Source organism: Typopeltis vanoorti, chromosome 1, assembly GCF_054136105.1.
Source record: "Typopeltis vanoorti isolate ZY-2024b chromosome 1, IOZ_Tvanoo_1.0, whole genome shotgun sequence".
NCBI lineage: Eukaryota > Metazoa > Arthropoda > Arachnida > Uropygi > Thelyphonidae > Typopeltis > Typopeltis vanoorti.
The window spans coordinates 18,298,202-18,324,724 of record NC_143549.1 but is presented as its reverse complement, the minus strand read 5'-3'; the positions used below and the strand labels follow the sequence as shown (position 1 = coordinate 18,324,724).

At 34.7% G+C, this 26,523-nt stretch overlaps 1 protein-coding gene across 5 annotated transcripts in view; it reads right to left on the bottom strand.

Annotated features, from left to right (window-relative positions):
* Fancd2 (Fanconi anemia complementation group D2) overlaps nucleotides 1-26,523 on the bottom strand; it is an 883,021-nt gene that overhangs the window by 652,192 nt on the left and 204,306 nt on the right. For 4 of the 5 annotated variants that reach the window (XM_090413132.1, XM_090413256.1, XM_090413216.1 and 1 more), the window contains 4 exons: nucleotides 20,379-20,466; nucleotides 15,792-15,896; nucleotides 8,002-8,087; nucleotides 1,314-1,401 (listed from right to left, as the gene is read on the bottom strand). In XM_090413132.1, coding sequence (XP_090269258.1) covers nucleotides 1,314-1,401; nucleotides 8,002-8,087; nucleotides 15,792-15,896; nucleotides 20,379-20,466 — 367 coding nt within the window. The remainder of the gene's footprint in view (nucleotides 1-1,313; nucleotides 1,402-8,001; nucleotides 8,088-15,791; nucleotides 15,897-20,378; nucleotides 20,467-26,523) is intronic. The other variant, XM_090413374.1, reaches the window with a different exon arrangement.

Genomic DNA, 26,523 nt, shown 5'->3' with positions numbered 1-26,523 from the left:
GTTTCACTAGTAAAACCGAACTACCTATGGGCTGAAGCCATGAAAAAATTTAGGAGGAACTTGTGTTTTGGTATTTTTAATTTATGACCAAGTGAAAAAAAACTTTCAACAACATGTCTTCTTACTGTTTTGCTTAATGTTCTGCTCTTTGCAATTGATGGTGGATAATTTCTCTAATCCCATTTTTATATTAATCATAGTATAGATCATTGGTTTTGTGCTTTTGTCCACACTCTTCCTTGAATACTTTGAATTCTCTCTGTTTTTCCCTAACCTCAAATTCTTCACAGCTTTGCTAATGTTGATACACACTATTCCTCTTCTTTATTTGACAGCTCTTGTAATGCTCAAATGATTCAAACTTCGTGATCTTACATAACCTAAGTTTTAAATACTAATCTCCACAGCATTTTACAGTGAAGAGTAATAAAATGAGGACCTAGTGCTGCTGAACACATCCTATCAGGCAGAATATAATAATAATGATATGTGTACTTAGGTGGGTCATGTGAGGGCTTCTGTTAAATTTCAGGGTGAGCGATTCATATTCAAAGGAATTTTTTGGTATGGCATCAGAAATTCCAACCCACCCTGCAGCACACACATACATGCCCACTATCAAGTAATAAATGTGCTCAGAATACTCAAAAGTGGAATGCCATAGTCACTACAGATGCTATACCAGCACTGCAACAAAGTCTTGGCGACTCCCATCCCCAGACCACTGATTAGTGTACTTATTGCAACACTAGCAGTCTCGCAAAGGTTAGCAGTGTTAAGAATTGCTGCAATCCTGGTACAGCATCCGTGGTGACTCCAACATTCCACTTCCATGCACATTTATTGTCTGCCAATAAAGCAAGACTAGAAATAAAAATGTATACAATTCACCTGGAAATAGAGATGCAAAAGGTCTCACTGACTATGTCATTGCTGACAGTGATTTCTTCTCGTAACGGTTTAAAACAGTATATACAAGATTATAGTATACAGGGTATTGGAAATATTAAATAGTCAAAATTTAGTTTTGAGCAAGATAAAATTTAATATCATAAATATCATAAAAAATCATACTAAAAAGTATTCAAGAAAATTTTGAGAGGAATCAAGCCAACTTTCAGAGGTAAACTGTAAATGCAAACATACAAATATTATTCACACAAAAAAAATGAAAGTTTGAAAACTAAAACCAAACCTTGTAGTGGCAAAGTCACTATTGGTACTAATTTATACTATTTATTGATACTAAATGACCTTATGATCTGAGTAAAATCTGAGAGATAAATTTCTTTATGAACTCAAAAAATTCTTACCTTTATCCATGTATCACACAGTGACTTTTGAAATCTTAGCGCAGATCTTATAGCATCTAATGTTAACAGCTCATAACCTCTTTGAGAACTTAAAAAAAAAGAGAGAGAGATATGAATACATTTCTTTTTATAGACTTCTGTAACTATATACCACTGTGTTCAAAGACTTGTCAATATGATATATAGTTATCATAACCCCTAGGATCTACACACAAATTTATTTGTTTTATTCACTGCGCCAGCAGGATCAGATTTTCAAGAGTGAGGGATTGAATTTGTGAATTAATGGCAATAAAGGGACTCGCAACTTAAGCAAAAAATTCTAATTACCTCACTGAATACTTAGGCTAGTTGTGACAATATCCTATCAGCAACAAGGTTCATAATTTTTTTCAAAGTAGTGCATTCGCAAGAATCAGACTAGCATGTGGTTTAACAAATCATTTATTTTAACAAAAGGGTGTAAGTACAGGTTAGACCAGTAATTAGATAAAGTTATCCTTCCTTACTTACTAAGATCAGGATTTCACACACTATCATAAATCATACACTACTATACATTACATTACTATACACTACTCTATTATATAACGCAGTACCATACATAATTAAGACAAACAATTATTCCATCCTTCAGACAGTTGCACATATCCGTAACACAGAAATATCAATATTTTACAGCTACTCATAGATCTTCCCTTACAAGCAGTCTGTTGTCTTAAGCGAAAGTTCCATCAGGACAATTCATACCTTTGTCTTGATCAGCATGCTTCTTGTTCTTACTTGAACTTCGCAGCAATTCATTTCATCTTTAATGACAGCTTGATTCGAATAATGTGTGATATCATTCCCTTTCTCTTCCTCTGCAGTTTGCAACTGGAAAATTTTCGTTCAAAGAATTTCGTGGGGATATCTGAACTCCACTTTCAAGACTTTTTATCGGTTCCCAGTCACAGGTAGTAGTGGTCACGGAAGAACATCACACTTCTGCACTACAGAAGACTCGAGAACTCTGGGGGGGAGGGCCTCCGGTGAACTTTAGTGAACTCTTGGAGGATAAGTGAACATCTTCTCCTACCCATGACTCTGCTTATATATCGATTTCTGCTCTTTGTTCTTTCCTCCGTAAATTTCATGCCTGTCCTTAGGCACTGACGTCACTTTCGCGCTCATTTTTCAGAGATCTCTGTTCACGATGTTTCTTTCAAATTTCAAGTGCTTGTAACTTTTTTCTTCAGGATGTTTCTTTTGTTCTCTAATCTGGGCAACTTGTCCATTGACTCATTTCAAAGAATAATACTTTTCCTTTGTTTTGAACATAATAGTTTCACAAGTAACATTAAATCATATATGCATATTACAACAATTTTTTTTTTCAATTTATATTTTACATTCTAATTTCACTAATATTCTGATTTTGAGACCCATGCAAAATCAAGTTCGGTAAGTTATGGAATAACTTACCATGCAAGATTTTTACAGCAGAATGGGGAACTGGACAATGAGACTTATTTGTTCCTATGATCCCACAGAAGGTTCTACTCGAAGGTAGAAGTGGAGAAATTTTTTGAGGCTTTAGAGAAAGCAACTGACATAATAAAAAAGGAAAAGCTTGCCTTGTTGGGGGATCTAAATATAGTAAGAAATGATTGCCAGACACACAAAAATATTTTCGGAAAATTTGGAGAAAAGAGCAAAGCTAATAATAATAATGGCAAATATCTGTTGGATTTCTGCTCAGGACATGGACTGGTTATTATTAATACAATGCTCCAACATAAAAATTTGCACAAATTGACATGGAGAGCAGAGGCAAGGAATAAAAAATGTCTCGTTGACTATGCTATTGTTGATATTGATGTTTTCTAATTGGTGCAGGAACTAAAGTGTAAGGAGGATTTGAAATTGGAAGTGATCACCATTTAGTCTTGAGCAGGAAAAAATTGAATTTCATATTTAAAAGAAGAACATGTAAGAAAGTTCTAAAGCGAATAAAAGTTGAGCAACTCTCAGATGTGAACTGTACACTAAAATACACAAACATTATTGAAGAAAAAATGAAAGAGTTTGAGAACAGGAAACAAACCTTGGAGATTCTGTGGCAAATCCTGAAGAAAACATTGATGGATTCAACCAGAGTGGCATGTCATGAGGTTGTCTGCAAGGATAGAAAAAATCAGAACTCTATGATGGACAAGAAGTTAGAGGTAATGAAGGAAAAGAAGAAAGCATAGCGTAAGCTTCTAGCAAATAAGTCAACTTGTGCTCTTTAGACATGAAGGTGTCATGAAGACTGGAGAAAACATATTTTCGATGTATAGAGTATTTACTTTGAAAAATTGCTAAATTAAACAATCAGTGACAGCACAGTGGTAAAAAACACTCAACAGCAATGCAATCAGGAATACACATCCATACTTGAAGTAGAAAAAGCTATCAAAAGCCTGAAATGTGGAAATGCAGTCGGAGTAGATGATATTCAACTATATCAGCTCTTTACTTTATGCAGATTATGTTTTACTTTAAAATAAATCCAGTACAAGTCTGCAAGATTACCTGACTAAATTGAATAACTGTTATGATAAATTTGGTATGAAAATCAGTAATAACAAGACAATGAAAATAGACAGAAACAATTAAAAATATCAACTGCATTGTGAATGGTGAACCTATAGAACAAGTAAAACATTTCAACATTTCAGGCACAATTTTCAGTGAAGATAGTAAATTAAACATAAAATAGACAACAGAATCAGCAAAGCCAGTATGCAATAAAGTCAGCTGAATAAATGTATATGAACCAAGAGAGAAATTAGTCAAAACACTAAATTAGCTGTATACAAGGCAGAGTTCTAACCAATTTTAACTTATGGATCTGAGAACTAGGTTAGAAATAAAACACTTGACTAAAAACTAGAGACCACAGCTATGCGAGTCCCGAGAAAGATTATGGGTGTGAACAGATGGCATTGATGGTAATATTATATAAAAATGAAGATATTAGTAAAGAACTTGACATCGTTATCATTCAGGAATGTATTAACAGGGCTAATCTCAGGTGGTATGGTCACTTAAAACAGAATGGGAGAGGAAAGATTATCAAAACAAGTGTTCTCTGCCAGGTTGGCAGGAAAAAGACCACAGGAAGACAAAGATATAGGGGGATCGAAACAGTAAGAAATGCCTTGGAAGACAGAAATATAAGATCTGATAATGTTGGATTCTGAAAGATAAAAGATTGATAACAGGAAGAAAATTGTTGATAGAAAGTTTGTAATGATGTAAATTTTTCATGTAGTAATATCATAATATCCTGTACATCCCTTGAGGATGCATGTCAGCAATTTCATGATGATGATTATACTGAAGTTTTCACTAACACGGTATATGTTTCCATAATTTTTATAATGATGAATTCTTTTTAAAACTTTCTTACACTTTTCATCATATGCAAATTTATCCTCCTCAGAACTAAATGGCCATCACTTCCTATTTTCAATCTCCTACATACCAGTTGTGTCCTAAAAGAACATGAAGATATTATCAAACAAGAACAACACAATCAATGAGATCATTCTTTTTTTTTTTTTTCATGTCTTCTCTCTTTATGTGAATTTGTGTACACTCAATTAGATATCATTACAATGCAGTATAATACATACATATTACATTAGCCAGGCACTATCAGCCCGGGGGGAATTTGGCCTCAAGCATCACATGTCACCACTGGGCATGGTCCTCTGCGACTGTCTGCCACGTTCTGGTCTCCAGCCCAACAGCCTGCAGGTCTTCCTTCTCCTGATCCACCCATCTCTTTCTCCGTCTCCCTGGCGGCCTCCTTGATTGGGGTCGGGCCTCCCATGCTTGTCTCACAGGCCTTTCGGGACCCATACGGTACAGGTGCCCCAGCCACTGAAGACGTCGTGCTTGCAGCTCCATCAAGACGTCTGCCGAGTTGTATAAAGTGTGTATGGCATCATTGGACCGCCTCCTCCAGACTCCGTCTGCCATGACCCCCTCCATAGATACGTCGTAGCATCTTGTTCTTGAATACTCTCAGGTGATCGACTTGTCTCGCTGTGAGAGTTCACGCTTCAGCACCGTAGAGGAGAACAGGCCTGATCAAACTCTTGTATAGTCCCACCTTTGTAGTCCAAGACAGTAAGAACCCAAGTACCTAAATACCTTCACCCTCTCAAACTGTGCAGTTCCCTCTGAATCTTGAGCAGCATGGCGACTCATAAAAAGGTATTTTGTCTTCTCGGCATTTATTTTCAGGCCAACCCCTTCTGCAGCTTCTTCAATAGCAGTAACCAATGCCACCACATCATCCCGTTGATGCGCCATAATGTTCAGGTCGTCAGCGTAGCCAAGAATCCTAACTTGCACCCCCATGTCGACTCCACCTGCCACTTGCTGTGTGTTTTTAATTACTTTTTCCAACACTAGATTGAAGAGAATCGGAGAAAGCCCATCACCCTGCTTCACACTGGTCTGTACTTGAAACAGATCCGAAAAGTCACCTGCTTTCACTCTTGCTCTCGAACCAGCTACGCACACCTGCGCCATTTTTCAGAGTTTTCAAGGAATTCCCAGCATTTCTAACACCTGCCATATTTTGGGGCATATCATTGAGTCATAGGCTTTAGAAAAGTCTATGAAAATATTATGAACTTCCCGGTTATATTCCCAGCACTTTTCAAAAACTTCGCGCAGCGTGAAGAGTTGGTCTATTGTAGAAAGGTTCCTCCTGAAGCCCGTCTTATATTATACATATTACATTATGATGAATTATTAGAAAACAATGAAGTATAATATAATGCAGTATAATAGTATAGTATAATAGTATATTATAATATAATATATGAGGTAGTATCAAAAAGTTTCGAGACTAGGTTTGCAACATGACAACAGATGCACGCACAGTCACAGCGAGCACCTACCTTCATAAGTCAGTGTGCCAAAAGACATCATCCTGTGTACATCGGGAGCTGTGAAACTGATGCTATTCTGACCACCTGCATTACCACATCTGCGATTTCATCATGGACAGCAAGTTAGAACAAAGAGCAAACGTGAAATTCTGCATGAAACTGAGCAATTCATGTCGAGGATCATTACCAGTGACGAAACTTGGGTGTACGGGTACAACCTTGAGACGAAGCAAGAGTCTTCACAGTGGAAGAGCCCATCACCTCCACGACCGAAAAAGGCGAGGCAGGTCCACAGCTCGACCAAGTGCATGCTCATCGTCTTTTTTTTTTTTGACATTTGCGGCATTGTGCATCGAGAATTCATCCTCAGGGGCCAGACCGTCAACAGCGAGTTCTACTGCCAGGTTTTAAGGCGTCCGAGGGAGGACATTCAGCGAAAGTGACCAGATCTGTGGCACGTGAAAAACTGAATGCTCCATGACAACAATGCACCCTGTCACCGAGCTCTCCTCACACATAAGTTTCTTGCCAGAAACAACATGATCTCACTTCCGCACCCACCCTACCCGCCAGATTTGGCTCCTGCAGGCATCGCCCCTCTTCCCAAAGATGAAGATCCAGCTCAAAGGTCACCGTTTTGACACCATTGCAGAGATCCAGCGCGAACCACAGAAGGTGCTTGACATGATTCAAAAAGAAGACTTCCAGGACACATTCCAGAAGTGGCAAGAACACTGGGAGCACTGTATTGATATGCAAGGGGACTATTTTGAAGGTGATGGTTTTTCTCTATGTGTAAATGTATTTAATTTATCTATGTGTAAATGTAGATAAATAAAGTAATTTCTTGTAAACAGAGCTAGTCTCAAAACCTTTTGATACCACCTCATATATAATATATACTAGATTATATTATAATATATCATAATACATTATGATATAACATAATAGTAAACAATATAAATTTATCAATCGTTTAATTTCATCATTTATTTAAGTTGGTTTTAATGGAATACAATTAAGGCAGCTATATATGCAGCCAATATGGCCAGTTAATATACTGCCATATTTTCTGGTATATTGGGGGGGGGGGGGAGAGAAATGAGTAAAAGTATAGGCTGATCATGACTTATACCATAATCATATCATTTTATTATCAAAAAAAAAAAAAAAATCATCTAACGCCTTTTTATTCCCGTATACGGGGAGTAGGCGAGGCCATTTAGCCCTATCTAACTTTTGGAGACTGGGTGGGCAGTTCAATATCCACTGGTACCAATCAGAAATAGATGGCCCAAGACTATCACTAATTAAGCGGTATGCAGTGAAGAGAGACGGCTCAAATGTGCCGCCATCTCGTGGTCCCTAACACAACATATTTAATGTCTGAAATAATGTGGGTTCTACGGTCGATTTTCTTGAGTTTACGGGACGAAAAAACCAGAGTTTCCGGGAGGAAAAACCCGTTGCCCGTGCCAGAGATCGACTAACTCAGGAACCGGTCAAAAAAAGGCTTAGAAAAATTTCCTCTAGTCGCCGACTAGACTCGAAACCAAGTCTTCCTTCGTGCGGCCAAGCGCCGTGGTCTGTAAACGCCACATCCACTGAGCTACACAGGCTCTCATTTTATTATCAACTTACAAAAATGTGTTTAATTTAAAATTTAATTAATACTTCAAGAGCGAAAAAATAACTTTCATTCTTTGCTTACAAAAATGCCTATTTGGAGTATACACAGAAAATAATAACTCTACCTGACTGAATTCTGAAGAGGAGTAGATGAAAATGATGAAGCCAAAGCAGCAGGAAACTCAAGATTGTTTCGAAGTTCACTAACAATCTGTTCAAAGAAAAATAATTTTGTATTGCGATCAAGGTTTACGAGTTTCAATTAAATTTTGTGGAATATATGATGATTTTCATTGAGATACACCACTTTTTATTATTATTATTTTTTAAATAAATTTGGAATAAGATGTGTATGCAATCAGTGTGAATGAATTCTAGAACAGGTATGATAGCTAGTGCCTTATGGTAAAAAATTAGAAATTCGAATAATTAATTTTCTTTCTCCTGACTGGCTTATTTGCCATACTCTGTTGCGAAATTTATGACTAAAATTAAATTCACTTGTCTAATTATTCACATAATAATGAAAAAATTATTATTTTATTAATTAATATAAAATGTAATTGCTATTAAAATAGTCTGAAACTTTAGTTTGGTAAAATGTATTGCTAGACTTCAGCAATGCTTCTTAATGACTATTGAATTATTTCAGGAAATTACAATGTATACTAAATATTATTTAAAAGAAAACTTTAATCAACACTTACTATATTTTGGCAATGTTACATTGCCATCTTCATGGGAACATAAAACTATGATATATGCACGCAGGTGCTAACAACGAGCAAATAAGGCCGAAAAGAGTAACTAATAATGTTGTTCTGAGTCTTAAAGGTAACCAAATTGGGTTATCTTGGCTGTTAGGCTGATGTTCTCATGATGCAAGCTTCCCAAATTTGGGAAGTTTTTTAGAGCTGACGTTTTGATTCCACGAACAATCTATCATATTTATATTTGCTGCAGTGTAGCAAAGTGGCTTTCTTCCAGCATATTCTGTGGCTGGTATCCAGAGCATGGTCCGCAAGTCCAGAACAACCTTTGGACAATTCTCTAACGTCTCGTGTGCTTCAACAGAGAAAGAATTTTAAAAAATACAACATAAGGAACATCAAAAAATTTGAAAATCTGAAGAAGAACTCTACCTCCGAACCTCAACTACGGCTCAACACGGTAATTAACTTGTCTTACATTACCTTGAAGCCTGAAACACTCAGCATAGCCACAATTTCGTAGTAGCACCAAAGAAATAATGATACAGGTAGAAAGTGGAATCTGCAACCTTCCCAACCATATTTCCCACAATATCAGACTGGTTGCAGCCAGTGTTCTTACCTAAGCAAAACCAGCAAAAAACCAACCTATTCAAAGAAGAATATAAAGCTCTACAAGAAATAAAGAACAACAGAGAAATAGTAATCACCAAAGCAGATAAGGGAAATGCCACTGTGGTACTCAACCAAACAGACTTCACAGGTAAGCTTATTTCTTTGTTAGATCAGTCTACTTATCTCCCTATTGAATATGATCCCACCAGCTCCCAAATCAAAACACTCCAAAAGGTACTTCTTGACCTGTGGAAATTACTAACAAACTAAAGCCATTTAACTCTAGACTCCCCCCCCCCCCCCTGAATATATGGACCACCAAAAATCCATAAACAAAATGTGCCATTACGTCCCATTGTAAATAGCACTGATTCCCCCCACATACAAATTAGCCAAACATTTAGCCAAAGTGCTTATGCACCATACTGGCAACGCCCAATCACACATAAAAAACTCAGCCCACTTCAAAACCAGTATAGAAAACCTTTCACTACAACACACTGATATAATGGTCAGTTTTGATGTCTCCTCCCTATTCACGAATGTCCCACTCAAAGATACCTTAGGGCTCATCCAAGCCAAATTTCCTCCTAATATCTCAGCCCTATTTCAGTTCACAATGAGCTCAGGCTATTTCGTTTGGCAAAGAAAATTCTACAAACAGATAGAAGGGACAGCCATGAGTTCACCACTCTCTCCACCCCAGCCAACTTCTTTATGGAGACTTTTGAAGAAAAAGCCTTAAAATCAGCCCCACAAAGTCCGAACTTCGGCACATGGCTCAGATACACTACATCTTCTTTACACACTTAAACAACCAACACATCAGAATCCAGTTCACCTTGGGGGAAGGGGATTTCTTAGGCACTTTGATTACATGCCAGCCTGATGGATCCTTGACTTTCTCTGTTTACAGAAAATCAACCCATATAGGCAGACACATTCACCAGAAATCCTCCCCTCACAACAATATGAGGTTATAAAAGCCCTATATAACAGGGCAAAATTAATCTGTTCAGATGACAATGCCCTAACCACTAAACATGAGACTGCCCCAAATTTGGGAAGCTTGCATCATGAGAACAGGAGTCCAACAGCCAAGGCAACTCAATTCATCCTGCTAAGGAGGCACCTTTATGACTCTAGGAACAATGTTAGTTACTCTCTTCAGCCTCATTTGCTTGTTGTTAGTACCTGCATGCACATATCATAGCTTTATGTTCCCGTGAAGATGCCAATCTAACACTGCCGAAATATAGGAAGTACTGATTAAAGTTTTCTTTTAATTAATATTTAGTATACGTTGTAATTTCCTGAAATAATTTAATAGTCATGTGTTACCAATGTATAAGCTTATCTACAAGAATGTTTCTTAATGAAGTCAACACATGGAGATAATTAGTAAATCATAGTAAATTATTAGAGACTTTTAGCAATTATTATTTATTACTAAAAAGAAACAAAAGTACCAGTAATTTTGTTTCTTTTTAGAAAAAGGATAAACAGGTGCTCAAGTTTGGAATCAGCAAATTCCAATACTAGTTTTGGTCTTTTTCATTTAAAAAATTCATTTTACGTTAAATAACCCAGCCTAATTTTAAAGTTTTTGGATAATAGTAATAATTCTTCTTCTTCATTTCCGCTCATGGCAGGTTGAGTTCCTCAAAGACAAATTTTGCCATTTCTTTCTGTCTGCCGTCTTTTTATTAAGTACTATTCTGGAGTTTAAGTGTGTGCTTTCTTTAATGTTGTCAATCCATTTCTTTCCTCATCTTCCTCTGCTGGGCTGTCCTTCAATTCTACCATTTAATAGTATGTTTGGCAGTCTTTCTGGGTTCATTCTTGAAACATGTCCAAACCAGCTTAGTTGGCTCTTTTTTTTAGTGCTGTAATTATTGTTTCTTTAAAGTTAAGTTCCTCTCTGATTTTTTCATTTGTTTTTCTTTCTGTCCAGTTTGTTCTATTGATTTTTCTTAGGCATTTCATTTCAAAAGCATTGAGTTTTTCTGTTTTTTTTTCCCCCTTAAGCTCCAGCATTCTGAGCCATAGAGTACTGTGGGAATTATCATTGTTTTATATATCTTTAATTTGAGTTCTTTGCTTAATCTTTTATTGTTCCATATTTTTTGTAGTCTGTCCATTGTTATTATCCATCCATTACTGATTCTGTGTTTGACAGTTTCGAGATAGACTTCGAGATAGTAATAATAAGAATAACAAAATCACTTTCATAATATGCAATATAAATTAAATACTATTATTATCAGAGAAAAGTCAAGGACTTATCAAGAGAGGTCATATCTCACCCATCAACTGTCATATAAACCTTCTAATAAATTCATTTCCACTATATGCACTCATCGTTTCAACAGGCAAAACTGTTCTACATGCTCACTGCTTTATGAGAGAAATATCTAGTTCTCATAAATACAAAATTAATCAGGGAAAATCTCATGTAAAAAGATTTTTTTAATAGTATAGTTTTCGCCTGTGTGTCACAGTCATCTTCAGTACATGTTAAGCTCAAATTAAACAATAACTGACAATTCCAAAAATGTATCCATTAGATAGAAATACAAGAATACAAGAATTCCTTCTTCAAAAGAGCTTTGAGTAGTAATAAATTTAGTTTAATCCTTTATCCAAGTGTGAGCAAACAAAGTTTGCACCTGAAAGTATCTTCAGGACTGGGGTAAGGTGGTACTCTAAACTAAATTTATTATATTCTAACCAAGTGAAAAATAAACTTTCAACAGCTTTGAGTAGTTTTAATATGTCTTCCTCTTCAAATACAGAAGTGCATTCCTATCCCTTATGTACACGGCATTAGTAAACGTATAGCAAAATTTTTAAACCACTGAATATTTTTGTTGCCTTTCGACCGGTCAGAAAAATTTCCACCTTTCTCACTTCTTCTAAGAACAAGCTTCCACATCTTAATTATCCAGGTGTCTACCAGATTCCTTGCTCTTGTGGATTATCTTATTTCGGACAAACAGGAAGATCTGCCTCTATTCAACTAAAAGAACACCAGTCTTATATTCAGTACCTTAAACCTGAACAGTCTGCACTTGCAGAACATGCCATCTTAACCAGACATAGAGCTCACTGGAAAAAGACAAGAGACCTTCACAAAAGTTGGTTCCTCATAGAATGGCTTTATAAAGAAACATGTGAAACTTTACTCCACTCTCCTAACTTAAACAGATCTGATGGTTTACGTCTATCCCCTTTATGGGAAATAGTACTTTACAAATTAGCTAATCTTTCCTAACTTTTTATTGTATATATAGTTTTTTTTTTTTTTGTTAGGAAATTTTATTGACCTTTTTAGTTATCTTACACTAGCTACTTAGGTGGCGCTTTTTGGAATTGTCAGTTATTGTTTAATTTGAGCTAACATGTAATATACTGAAGATGCCTGTGACACACAGGCGAAAATTATACTATTAAAAAAATCTTTTTACGTGCGATTTTCTATCATTAATTTTGCCGGTATTCCCTTACTAAGAGTTATCTAGTTCTCATCCCTTTCTTAACTCCATACAACTAACTTCTACAAATGCCACCTTGTCCTCTCCCCATTTGGAATATCACAAAAAAATTCATGGTTATTATCCTTCAACACTCCTTCAGTTAATAGAAGCCTATAAACATTTTATAGTTAAAAAATGTAAGGACAGTACACATACTATGAACTGTCTTCATAATTTGCTTTCTGCAATTCCAGTATCAACTTGATAACTCTTATTTGCACTTTTTTCACAGCTTTTTTTGATCCCTCAGAACTCATATCAAATCTGTGTGTAGTAATTCAGTTATAGCTGTAATAAAGAGGCAAAATGACTTCCATATCCATAGATGTTAACATTCATTTCAGTTCCTCAGTTATCATCCAATTTGTATTCACAATTTTTGCTGTCTGATGTTTGAACCACAAATTCCTATCTATCATAATTCTAAGATCCCAAAGACTCATCATAAATTTCTTCAAGAATTATCCCACTAGCATAATATGAAATTGGATATCTTATCTTGCCAAAGTGTATAACTTTACACTTACTAGCAGTGAATTAAAAGCTATAATCATTTGCCTGAATTTCCTGCTATTTGAATCATTCTGTAAGCACTGTATATCAGTAGCATCTCCGAATACCTCATCTTTGCATTATCAGCAAAACAACTGAACATCTCCTGTCAGTTCCAATATCTTTGATGTCAATGGTCCAAACTTATCCCTGTAGTACCCAATGTTCATGTGAAATCTGGCAGATTTGACATACAAACCTTTTAACTTTAGACTTTATGAATCTTTTTATTTAATTTTCTAAAAAGTAGCTAATAATTAATAAATATAAATTTAAAAAAAAATATATATATATATATATATATATATAAAAACCTTGAATAAATCATGACTAGTTTCATCGGTATTCCGACTTCTTCAGGTGAGTAAGAAATAACATAAGACTTATAAAAATAACAAGGTAAAAAACATGGACTTTCTAGCTTAATAAAAAGTAACAGAATAGTAACAGTCATATTTGAATAGGTGACTGCATGCTACTGTTGGCATGAGTAGAATGTGTGTAACAGCTAATTTTAGAGCGCCAGTATTGGATTACTGCGCTGTGTGTATATATATATACAGGGTGTTTCAGGAAGAATAGTATATATTTGGTGGTAGCATCAATTATTTTGAGTAAAAAAAAAAACTCATATAAACATGTCCAATTGCCAATGGATGCAGACATACAGCTGTTTGTAAACTGGCACATAAAAAGCTATTATGAGAAGTATTAAAGAATGATAAATTACTTATTTGTATTTATTGACTGTTTGAATGATACAAAATACAAATACTGTAATTTATAGTTCATAATAGATGTTTAAAAATTCCACTGCCAACCTTAATGCACTTTGCAACTCCTGTAGTAATAGTATGGGTTGATCTTCTGAGATTGTCTTGATGTTCTTTTATGAGGGCTGCATTATCCATAATGCAAGCAATCAATTTGTATCTTGTAATTACCTTTTCTTTGTATACTTCACTTTTCAACCCCACAAACTAAAACTGAAGGGAGTGATGTCTTGAGACCTTGGTGGTCAATGAATGGGACCATCATAGCTGATTCATCATTCAGGGAAAGATTAATTTAGATATTGTGTCACCTAATGGCTATAATGTGCAAGAAATCTGTCATGCTGAAAGAACATACCAATCCTTATAGCCAAGGGAACATCCTCCAATAGTAATGGAAGTTCATTTTGCAGAAATTAGAGATAAATGGGCCCTATAAGATTTGGTAACACAACAGGCTCAATCAAGTTATTGTTCATCATACCACACCACAGGTTTACAGAAAAGTGATGTTGGAAATTTGTTTCAACAGTGGCGTGTGGATTTTTGTTGGACCATCGATGTCAGTTATGGATGTTGTTGATACTGTCAGAGGTCAAAGTAGCTTCATCTGTGAATGGTATTAAAGGAATTAATTGGCAATTAGCATTTACCCAAGACAAAATTCCAATCAGCTCCCTTCATCCCCTGGGAGATGTTGCAACTGCTGCATGTGAAATGGATATAAACCTTGTTCCTGCAATATTGCCATACTCTTGTACATGGAATACTGACACATTCAAGTTAAAGTTTCAGTTAAAGTTGAAAAATAAAAATGTGCTCTACACTTTAACTAGATAATGTGTAAACAAACTATGTACACATTAACTAAATATCATTAAAGTCCAAATTTTATCTCAAACACACAGAGATTACCTATCTTCCTCGCACCGGGTTAGGTGACTAGACACTTTTATTAGAAAAATAAAGAAAATACAAAGTAAAAGATAATTTAACATATTTAAATTTTAAATCAAAGGACAAACATTTAAAATAAAAATAAAAACTTAGCAAATGATGGCATTTCAAACTGCATAGTAAATTACTTTCACGGTACTCACAGATTCTTGTGAAACATTTAGATTTCCAGTCATGCTTTTGATCCTTGCCCAGTGCCAAGAGACTGAGATGTTACAGCTTGTTGCAAGGATACTTCATGTTGAGGAATTTCATCCTTGTTAATAAATTTTTCTTTGCATAGACCCAACTGTGATCAGCTATATAACTTCAGAACACCACTTTTTGTCCCTAATTTGTAAATTTTAATGGTTTTTCGGACATACTACGCTTGATTGTTAATGTGAACATTAACTAGTTAAAGTGAGAAATAATACTGTTTTCATAATTTAATGATGTGATTCAGCTAATGTTGACAATAAGTAGGGAATGTTAACATTAAAAACTTTCTAATTTTAGCGTTAACACACACACATATATATAAAGTGACAAAATCGGCTCTTTTAATAAACACAGAATATAATAGAAACAAACAGCCAAAAGTCAATTTTATAACTACCCATACTTAATTTCTGTTTTTTCTTTATCACTCAATAAATAGAGCAACATGTTATGTTGCTCTATTTATTCAGTACTGCTATATTTATTATCCAACTCATAGGTGAAAATATATATATTTAACATCAGCAGACATGTAAGATATCCAGCACTTAATTTCAAAACACATTCTTACTTGAAAGGATTCCTGCTGATTAACATTTTGTAATATAAATTTTACCACAACAGGCAAGTCTTCAGCATTGATTGAGGCTAGAGTTTTCAGAACTGTACTCCTTACCTTAAAAAAATCAGTCAGTATTAAATAAAACATGAGGACATCATAAATTCCACATCTATAATTGAATTACACTGACAAATAAAATTCTTTACTCCTCTTAGCATTATATAAATAATGAAATGAAATATGTATTTCACAGAGACTAAACTAGATAAATAACAGCAAAGCATGTTTGCTCATACTAGATATTAACTTACATGGCCATGCTCAATTTTTTCCAGTTCAGAATTATTTTGTTTCTTAATTTAAAAAAAAAAAAGCTACTCAGAATATCCATGTAACCTTTAAACATAACAGATGCCAATTTAATTGCATTATATATGAAAATAATTGTTAATCATTTCCTCATAAATACCTATGCTAAGGAATAAGAAATATGAGATTTGTCTCCATTTTTATGTTCCAATTATTATGAATGACATCTGTACAACCGCTTTCCAGTATTTCTCTCTTTCACTTAATCTTGGAAGGCTTTTCTTGATCATTCTGAATCCATCAGATGCTACTGATGGACTGCCAGAGGGTGATGAATGGAATAAAATGGGTTATCAATCTGTCTGTGAAAAAAAAAAAATAAGTTTTCGATATAATTTACTAGAGCTTTTGCTACAGATTTGCAAGGAGTCTAATCTAGATAGTAAGTATTATCTTGGGATAGTCTGTACAAATATTTGAGTATATTTGCCAGCCTGGTTGGCCGAGTAGTTAGCATATCTGATCTCCAGGCTGCGGGTTCGAATCCCGCCGTGGGCATGGATTTTTGTGATTGTCTGTAAAAATACTAGTGGTTGTGGTCGGCGGTAGATGGCATTGGTGTAGATGATGAAGGTAGTTGCGGTTGGTGGAGTGGTAGAAATGGAAAGTTGCAGAGCAGGTACCCTCCCTCAATGAGTCTTTGGACACCCTGGAGGTATTACGTAATAATATTTTCTCCGCAAGGAAAAGTGCAGTAGAACAAGGAAGTGTACAACGAAAGTTGGTCACTAGAGAAAAGATTAGTTTTATTTTATGGAATATTTTTGAAGAATTTCATAAATTTCACAGACATTTATTTAATTGTTGATACTGAGAATAGCGTATTAATTGTCAAGGTTGTTTAAGTTTTTATGTGACTTTCGGGTGCAACAGTTAACGGAGGCAAGAACTAGGTCAATGAGACCTGCAGCAGGAAAATCAAGTGTATTGAGTGGAGTACAGTAGATTTTAGCAAGATTGTTCATTGTCAGGAGTCTAATGTATGCATGGACAAATGTGGCTGATGTGTTTGTTGAGAGATTGAACAAGAAAAGTGAGAGAATGAGAATCCATAGAAAGTGATATATAATGGAATGTAGTGATTTGAATGAAAGTCGGGAACTGGAAGTGAAGCCTACCAGATGAAAGGCAAAAGGCAGTGATGGATATAAGACTAAGAATGATAGCCAGAAGAGTGAGCATGAGAATATGAGTGTGGAGAATATGACTGTGAATATGGAAAAAAAAAAAAAAAAAAAGGAAGAAAGAAAGAAAAACCAAGCATAATTACAGAGACAGAAGTGTGACTGACAGAGGAAACAACAGCAGGAACAATTGCTGGAACACAAGAATTGAAGAATAAGATGAGATATGTACAGAATGGAATTAGAGGGATACAAACAGAAAATTGAGAAAAAATAAAATGAAAGACAGTGGAGAAAAAGTAGCAAATTACTCAAGAATAGCTCTGTGGATATTCTATCATCAAAGCATGCAAGAGAGTTAGTGATTATAGTTAAAACAAATGATCTGGTTGGGCACTGGAAGAATGTAAGGAGAGAGAGAGATATCAGGATATTATTGAGGAGAGTGAAAGACAACAGTGTGGTAGGAAGAGTAGTTTATGTGTTGCCCAGTTATTACAAAAGTTGCAGTAGAGAACAAAGATCTCGAATGGAAGATTAACAGAAATGTGTGAAGAGAAAAGAGTGCAGTTTGTGAATGTGTGGAAAAAGTTTGGAAGACAAATGTATAAGAGCGATCAAACTGTATAATGTATAAGAGCGATCAAATGCACCCAAATTGTTTTGGAGTGGGTCATTTGAAAAGATTGCTGCTGGAAAATGTAATGAGTAAATCACTGGAAGTCAGAGATGAAGTAAATGAGCAGAAGAGGGGGCCAGGTGAGACTGATTGATTGCGAATGGAGAGAAGAATGTGAGAACAGGAATGCAAGTTGAACAGGGAAATGGAATGGGCCAGTGAGACATGGTATGAGGAGAGTGGATTCTGAAAACAGTAATGAATGTGTGTGTGTGTGAGAGAGAGAAAGAGAGAGAAAATGGTCAAAAAAAGAATGGAACAGTCTGGAATACATGGGAGGATTCGGTCTAGGAGGGAATATATAGGACAGAAAGTGAACAGGCAGGAGTAGGATAGGACTGGCTATAGACCAAGATATAAAATGATATGCTTATTTATGAATGCCAGGAGTATTAGAAATAAGGGAGGTGAAATTGATTGAGTCAGTGCATGAAAATAGTTGAAAAATGTGAAACTTGGTTGATCGAGAATGACATCTTGATGAGAATAGAAATGGATGGATATGATATTTTATATGAAGATAAAAAAGGCAAGAAGGGAGAGAGAGGAAGTGTTGCTAATAATAGGAGGGGAATTGTGTCTGCACAAGTGAAATACAAAGAGAAAAAAGTAGCATTGGTTTTGAAGAGGTACAGTGTGAGTAAAGTGGAAGGTGATAGAATAAGATATTTGATAGAGTGTTGCTAGAGGCCAGGGACTGTAAAGAGTGGAGAGGAAAATGTTTAGGCAACTTCACTCAGTGAGCAAGCAAAGGGTGATCATTATGGGTGATTTCAAATATGACAATATTAAATGGAATGAAGAGATAGCATCAGCTAATAAAGATAATGAATTTCTCAAGTTCTTAAGGGACAATAATTTTAGACAATATGTAACAAGGCATACAAGGTTAAGTCTTAGATTCTAGTTATATCATCAGAATATGTTATCATTAATGGAATGTCTAATCTTCCCTCGGTTGGTGAGAGTGACCATGAAGTGATCACGTGGGTTGCAGCAAGTCATATTAAAACTACAAGGATGGTGATTATGGAAAGCTTAGGAGACCACTGGGAGCTGTAGAATGGAAGGAGGAGGTGAGTGGAAAGGAGAGAAATGCTGCATGGGCACTGATTAAGAGCTATTTAACTACAGCAATGTCTGAGTGTATTGTATTCAAAGGTAAAAAAATTAAACAAGAGAGGAGTATAAAGGCGGTCTGAAAAGTTCTCGGCCTAATAATGAAAAAATAAATTTATAATTTCAATTTTATTTTTATTTTTCAACATAATCTCCCTTAAGACTCATTTATTCCAGCAATGCTCCAGGGACATTTATCCCGTCCCTGTAGTGGTTCACAGTAAGATCTACAAAATATACCCCTTACAGCTGCAATCATCTCTTGATTTGAAGAAAAACGCTGACCAGCGAGGAAGAGTTTTAGTTTTGGAACGAGACAGAAGTCAGAGGAAGTCAAATCTGGGGAATAGGGTGGATGTTCCAACAATTCATAGTGCAGATCCCTTAATTTTCCCATTGCCAAAACACCTTCGTGGGCAGTTGTATTGTCCTGATGAAAGATGATTTTTTTCTTCTGCAAACTGGGTCTTTTCTCATGAATTTTTTTGTCTAGTCTGGTTAAAAGATCGTAATAATATTCCCCAGTTATTGTTTTACCCTTTTCAAGATAATTAATAAGCAAAATGCCTGTAGCATCTCAAAACACCAATGCCATGACCTTGCCTGCTGATGGAACCGACTTTGTTTTCTTTGGCGCTGAACAACCGGCTTCTGTCCACTGTTTGGATTCTGGTATATAATGGTGAATCCAAGTCTCATCCATAGTAATAAATTAACACAAAATCAGATTCTTGAAATGTTCCAAGCACTGTTCAGAGATTTTCATGTGAGTCGTTTTTGATCTGCTGTGAGCAAGTGCAGCACTCATCTTGTGCAAACCAAGTAATTTCTTGGTATCTTTAATTTATAGCATAACCAAGGGGGAAAAAACTTCCAATAATGCTGTTTCATTTAGCACTTTGTCTTCTAGGAATGCATCCTGAGCGTTAATCAGGGTATTACTGTATTTTAATTTGGTGGTGGATGTTGTGGCATATTTTGAGCATTACATTTGAAATACAGCTGTTCTCACACTAGTTTTGTATGAAATGAAAAACTGGAGTTTTTAGTGGGCTTTATTTTTTTTTGTGTGTGGGGGGGGGGGTGAAAAAACTGACTGACCTATTCTTTCTTTCAAAAAAGCCAACATAAAATTTATCCTTATAGAGAGAATTTGGACTACCATTGAAAGCAGATAACACAAGTTTAAACAGGTAACACATGGAAGCATCATGCATTTTTATATTTTTCTCAACACAGCAACCATGAAATCACTATTTACTGTTTGAATTGCTTAACTAACAAGAATTTTATTTCAAAGCTTACCTCAATAACAGTTTCTAATGTGATATTTAAATTAGATAATGTGTCTAAAATAGCAACACTGATTTCTCTGTTTTCCAGGAGCACATTACTAGGAGATATAAATTGAAATCATCTTCAGAATCTGTTCACACACAGTTACAATAGTTGAAATTTTAAAATCTTAATCATTAAATGTAGATTACTTGAATAAAAAATATTTATTATAAATTATTTATAAATTATAAATGTATTAATAATTATGTTTAAAAAATAAAAATTAGATCAGATATATCCAAGGGTAAGCAAACAAAGTGTACATGAAGTTTGTTTAATGGCATAAGGGCAACTATGGTCATGCTGCATCTGTACTCAAGGTAATAATTGAGTGGCATAGACAGGTTTAAAATTAGTATATAAAAACAAATGCAAAAGGTATATAAAAACAAGTGTAAAAAAAAAAAAGTAAATAAATCAGGTGTTAAAAACTTATATACAGTGGTATCTCGCTAATCCAAACTAATAAAAACCGTGCTTGTTCGGATTAGGGAAAAGTTCGAATTAGCAAATTCCCCCCCAAGAGACAACAAGAACTAGTGTTTAAGACAAAAATAATCAGATTCTAATGGTACATCAATTTAATTCTCTAAATAATGAAGTATCTGATAGAAAAAAAGCTACTGTACTGTAATGAAAAATTTTAGAACTTTATTGTTGAGGATTCTGATTTAATAAAATTGCATAGTTCAGTACATAACTTAATTTTCATAAAAAATATCACTTTCTTGTACACAACACACAAAACATTCCACAAAATAACACACAAAAAAGTTTTTTTTTTATTTCTTTGTAAAAAATCATTGATTTTCTTTTGCATCTTGGAAGCTAAACTTTTTTCGAATGCTTCTTCTCGGAGCTATATTAGCAATAAAATTTTGTGGAATGGCGTATCATTCTGCTTAGCCCATTCTATACAAATATTAAAACTGTCAACTACGCCTTCATGTTTTACTTTTTTTTCTTCGAGTTCTTTATCGTCATCATCATCTTCTAATTCAGGGTTTCTCAAACTGTGTTCCGTGGAAGGTGAATAGGTGTTCCACGAGAAGTTCTGGAATTTGTCATTTTAGATTTAGAAACATTTTTCATGAATAAATATTTTATAGTGGAAATATTTTGAGGAGAATAATATTTGTGAATATGTCGAAAAGCTCAGACCCAGAACGCCTAATAACATCTGTGTATCGTTAATTTTCACACATCCAAACCTTTTCAACATTTGGTAAAGGGAATACCACTGTTTATGACCGGTCATAAAAATTGCCTGCAAGCAGATTATAACAATGAGTGGCATATAGTCTGTTCTCAAAACTGAAGGAAATGACATCTATGTAGTAAATGTCAGTGACCAAGCGGCACATTTTTAAACATGGAAATATTCATGAAGTATCGTTAATTTTCACACATCGAAATCTTTCAACAATCGGGAAAGAGAATACCTCCGTTTATGATTGATCATAAAATTTGCCTGGAAGCTGATTACAACAATGGGTGGCATGTTCTCAAAACTGAACGAAATAACATCTGTGTTGCAAATGTTAGTGACCAATAAGTAAGGAAGTATAAAGAAAAATTTTCCACTGAAATTGAAGATCAAGGTAGACTGTATCCGGTTCTCAAATCTATTAATACCGAATACTTTCTTCGCCAGTTCATATTCCAGTGTGTAATTGCTGGTTCTGAAACCAGAGTGCCGCGATTTTTTTAAAAGTAATATGAATACAGATTTAAATTCTAATATGAATAAGAGACAAGGCACTTTGTTTAATTTTGGTATTAAGAAATCTCTTATTGAAGGTTGACGGAACAGATAGTGAGTCATCCACCTCAAGTCCACAAAGATCTCCAGGATTTACAAAAATGAGGGGAAAACGACCAGCACACAGGAGAAAAAGTCTGCATTCACTCGTAAGTACTTATAATATAAATTTTTGGTGATCAGAATAGGATATATCAATGAAAATCAGCACAAGTTAATTTAATGATGGTTTAATTGATGTTTATTTAATTATTAATTATTAATTATTTATCAATTATTAATTAATAATAAAAATCAGTGAAATTTTTATTATTAATTAACAGTAAAAAATCAGCCAAATTACCAATTAATTATTAATTAATATTACAAAATAACAAAGATGTTCCGTGAAAATTTCAGGATTTGTTCGTAAAAAAAAGTTTGAGAAACCGTGTAAGAAAAAAAAATTTTATTTATTACGTATTATTATTATTTTGTGCACTATTATTTTTATTTAATAATTATTATTTATTTTATTATTATTACAGTATAGTATTTCTTTCATACCATCGATAGTGCGATTATATCGTAAGCCTATTTTAATTTATCGTGTGTGTTCACGTTTGCTTTTTTATACTGTACACAATATTTACTGTACAGCATAAAAAAGCAAACGTGAACACACACAATAAATTAAAATAGGCTTACAATATAATCGTACTATCGATGGTATGAAAGAAATACTATACTGTAAGAATAATAAAATAAATAATAATAGCTAAAATAATAATTATTAAATAAAAATAATAGTGCACAAAATAATAATAATATATAATAAATAAAACTTTTTTTTTCCTTTGGATTACTGGGGGGTTCGGACTAAAGAGGTTCGGATTAACGAGATACCACTGTACAGCAAGAAGAACTGATAAAACCAATATATACAATATGTGAATAATTTAAATATGGTGATAAAGGTTGATGCTCTGCAAAAAATTTAAAAATAGAAAGACTCAATGAATCTGATAACTAAAATAGTGACTGCACTCATCAATGAAACAAGGGCAGCTCATTAAAATATGAATGCTGTTAATGTGTCAGACAATTCACACAGACATGTCATCACCCCTCAATAGAAAGAAGTGTGTAGGATGACTATGACCCATGTGAACTGATCAGAACAGCCTCCTCTTTGCAGTCCCTGCACAGACTGGACTTCTATGATTTGTTAGCAATGACTGCTGGGTCAGCAACTGCAACCATTATTTTCAGGGAAAGAAAGTTGGTGGATAATGTATATACCTTTCATTTTCTGGATTTTATCCCATACTTCTTTGCTCTTGATTGATCTTATTAGAGAAGATATATATTGGACCCAGGATTCCTTCTGGCTCTGATGAGTGATGTGTCTTGCTTGGAGAGGGGCATGTTTAAAAGCAAAAAGTGTGAGTTTTGCTTTCTTCTGAGCTTCTCTGGCTGATGTGCAATCATCATTCCACCACAGCTTAGGGAAATGTGAAGCCACCAAGTTATATTAGGAATCGCAGTTGCTGCAGATTGTGTAGTACACTGTCACAGGGTTCACTGTATCACTGATAGGAGATGAGCTGATTGTCAAAATGAAGACTGCTAAACTAGAGAAGATGGGTCAGTCCACTTGCTCAATTTTCTATTATCATATCCAAGATGTAGTACATGGTTGCCTACGTAAAAAAGGCTTATATCAAGGAGAAATGGTCACTCCCATTATAAGTTTTCTTCAATTTCCCACTTAAAAAGTGGGTAATTGAAGTGAGCAGATAGTTAAGTCAATGACAGTGAACATTATGGGGAGGCCTGTAGAAGACATTACTTTCAGGATGTTCAAGAGGAAGGCATTGTTGAACATGTGCTCAACAACTCTTCCTCTGATGACTGTTTGGGCCCTACCTCATGGTGTTATACCCATTTAAATCTTGCATTAGGAGGAAGATGGGGTGGATTGGGATGACTGCAATTTTCAGTGCCTTCATCAAGGTCATCCTGATGACCTTGATGAGGGCACCGAGTGGAATTTGTTATTGGTGTTGGGGGGGGCTGCCTATTAGGATGATGATAACTTAATGGGCATTTCCAATCCATTCTGTCAGATGATAATTACATTTCATAATGCCATATGATCACCCAGCCGTTAATGTTTGTAGAAGAAAATGGAGGAATGGTTTAGTGGAACTGCATCCATGAAAATACTTAAAGAAAAGACAGTGCATAAATAGATAAATAAATTTTTCTCCGTCTCTCCTACTAACCACCTATATTTTATTTCTCTTAATATTATCATGCTCTCCTGCATCCCTATACTACTCTAGGCGATGAATACCCTTTGATTTTTCACCTCAATCAAGGTTAGACCTTCCTATAATGTATAGCAATATACATGTCTGAAAGGAAGTGTGCTTCACATTATAAGGAAGGGTGAGCAGAAGCTATTGATATAACTCAACAGCTTCTATACACAAGTAGCCTAGTCATGAACATACTTCATGCACAAACTTAGCTTATGTTTCAATAAAAGATTAAACAAGAATATAATTTCTTGGCAAGCATAATTTGCATTGTAACCAAGTGAAATAAACTTTCTATTTCTAAATCCACTATCATCAACCAAAAATGTTCAGGCTTTGTGGGACATAATGCTACTGACAGGACTTAAGGGGGAAAAAAAATTCATATGCAAAAAAAAAAAAAAATTTTAGAGTAACAATTTTTTCAACAACATTCTAAGGACCTTGTCAATTTTCTGAATCTTAACAGACATGATGGTGTATGAACTTTTCAAGTTCTGGGACATTGTTCATTTGAATACAGCACCAAGTTGTATCCAAATGAACTCAACAATTTGAAATCAACACCAAGTTGAATTTTTCTTTATGGCCCTACTGACTTTTAGGCTTTATTGCATAAAGTGATATTATATTGTAGTATACTGTTCATGTTGTTCATTTATAGAATTCAATTAACTGTATCAATCTGTTGACTAGTATAAAATGTTGATGACTTAGTCTAAAAGTCAATAGAACCATTGATTTTGTAATTTTCTCTGAAACAAAGGGTGATAATGATAATGAAAATGGTTGAGACACAGTCAATGTTACATAAAAACTATTTACTTAACTGATTTTGTTATTCATTCATTATTGCTCTTATATTTCAGAGAAAATTAGCTGATTTTATTTTATTATTATATTTTTTTTTTTTGTGAAAATTCTATGAACTTATATGAACACTAGCTGTTCAAAATATTTTTAAGGATATTAAAATGTACAACATTAATTAGAAAATGAATTAATACTTCCAATATTGCAGCAGGGTCAAATTAGCATCATTAGGGAACATGTACAGAATAATAAGTGCATGCATGCTACAATGCTAAGTGAGTGAGAGTGAAGCAGCAAAACCTCAAGTCCTAAATTGTATCCTCTAGTGCAGGAGTTCTCAAACTTTTTAAATTTTGAACCACATAAATAAGAATCAAAAAATATATGTACCACCATAAAAGCATGTATCACCATAAAATACTGTTTCAAAATAAATATTAAATATGAAAACCCTTATGACATGCTAAATGAGACTTCGCATCCAAAAATTCACATAAAACTGCAATAAAATTTATTTGTTCGTTTTATTCGATTCGCCAAGCTAAATTCTTGAAACAGTCTACTCGTTACAATATTAAAATACATTTTTCTGAACATTTATTTAAATATTTTGTCTAAAAATTGTACCACCAAAAATAACATAATGTACCACAGTTTGAGAAACGATGCTCTAGTGGATAAGAATGATGTTCTTTGCTGCTGAGCAGGATGCTGTAAGGATAAGAACACCACCCAAATTTGAGGCAGTTTTGTGTAACAAATTTGCTTAAAGTTGGCTTTCCTAAAGCTGAGAGAGAGAGAGAGAGAGAGAGAGGATCCAGGAACAATCTTCTTGTAAATAAGATTTATATTTGCTAAGGTGGACTAAAGTGGCCTTTTTCCAGCATATCCTCTTGCAGGTATCCAAAGCATGGTCAGCAAGTTCTGAGTGGCCACAGAATTGAAACCAGATGTAGTCCTTGTGCTTGGTGATTCTAATGTTAATTGTACTGCCTAGTCACAGTATGGCAGCTTGCAACTGCAAGATACCTGATAAAAATCTGGATGTTGGATGACAGCTGGTCTTTTGGGTTTGTAACAATTTGTAGAATTGTTACACGCTTGTTTCTTTTATCCTCAGGGTTTTGATTAGTTTTTCAGATATACCTCAGATATAATGGATGGTGAGAGATTTGTTGTAGTCTATATTTTGGAGGGGACAGGGAAAGAGTATGATTAATGGGTTTTCATATTT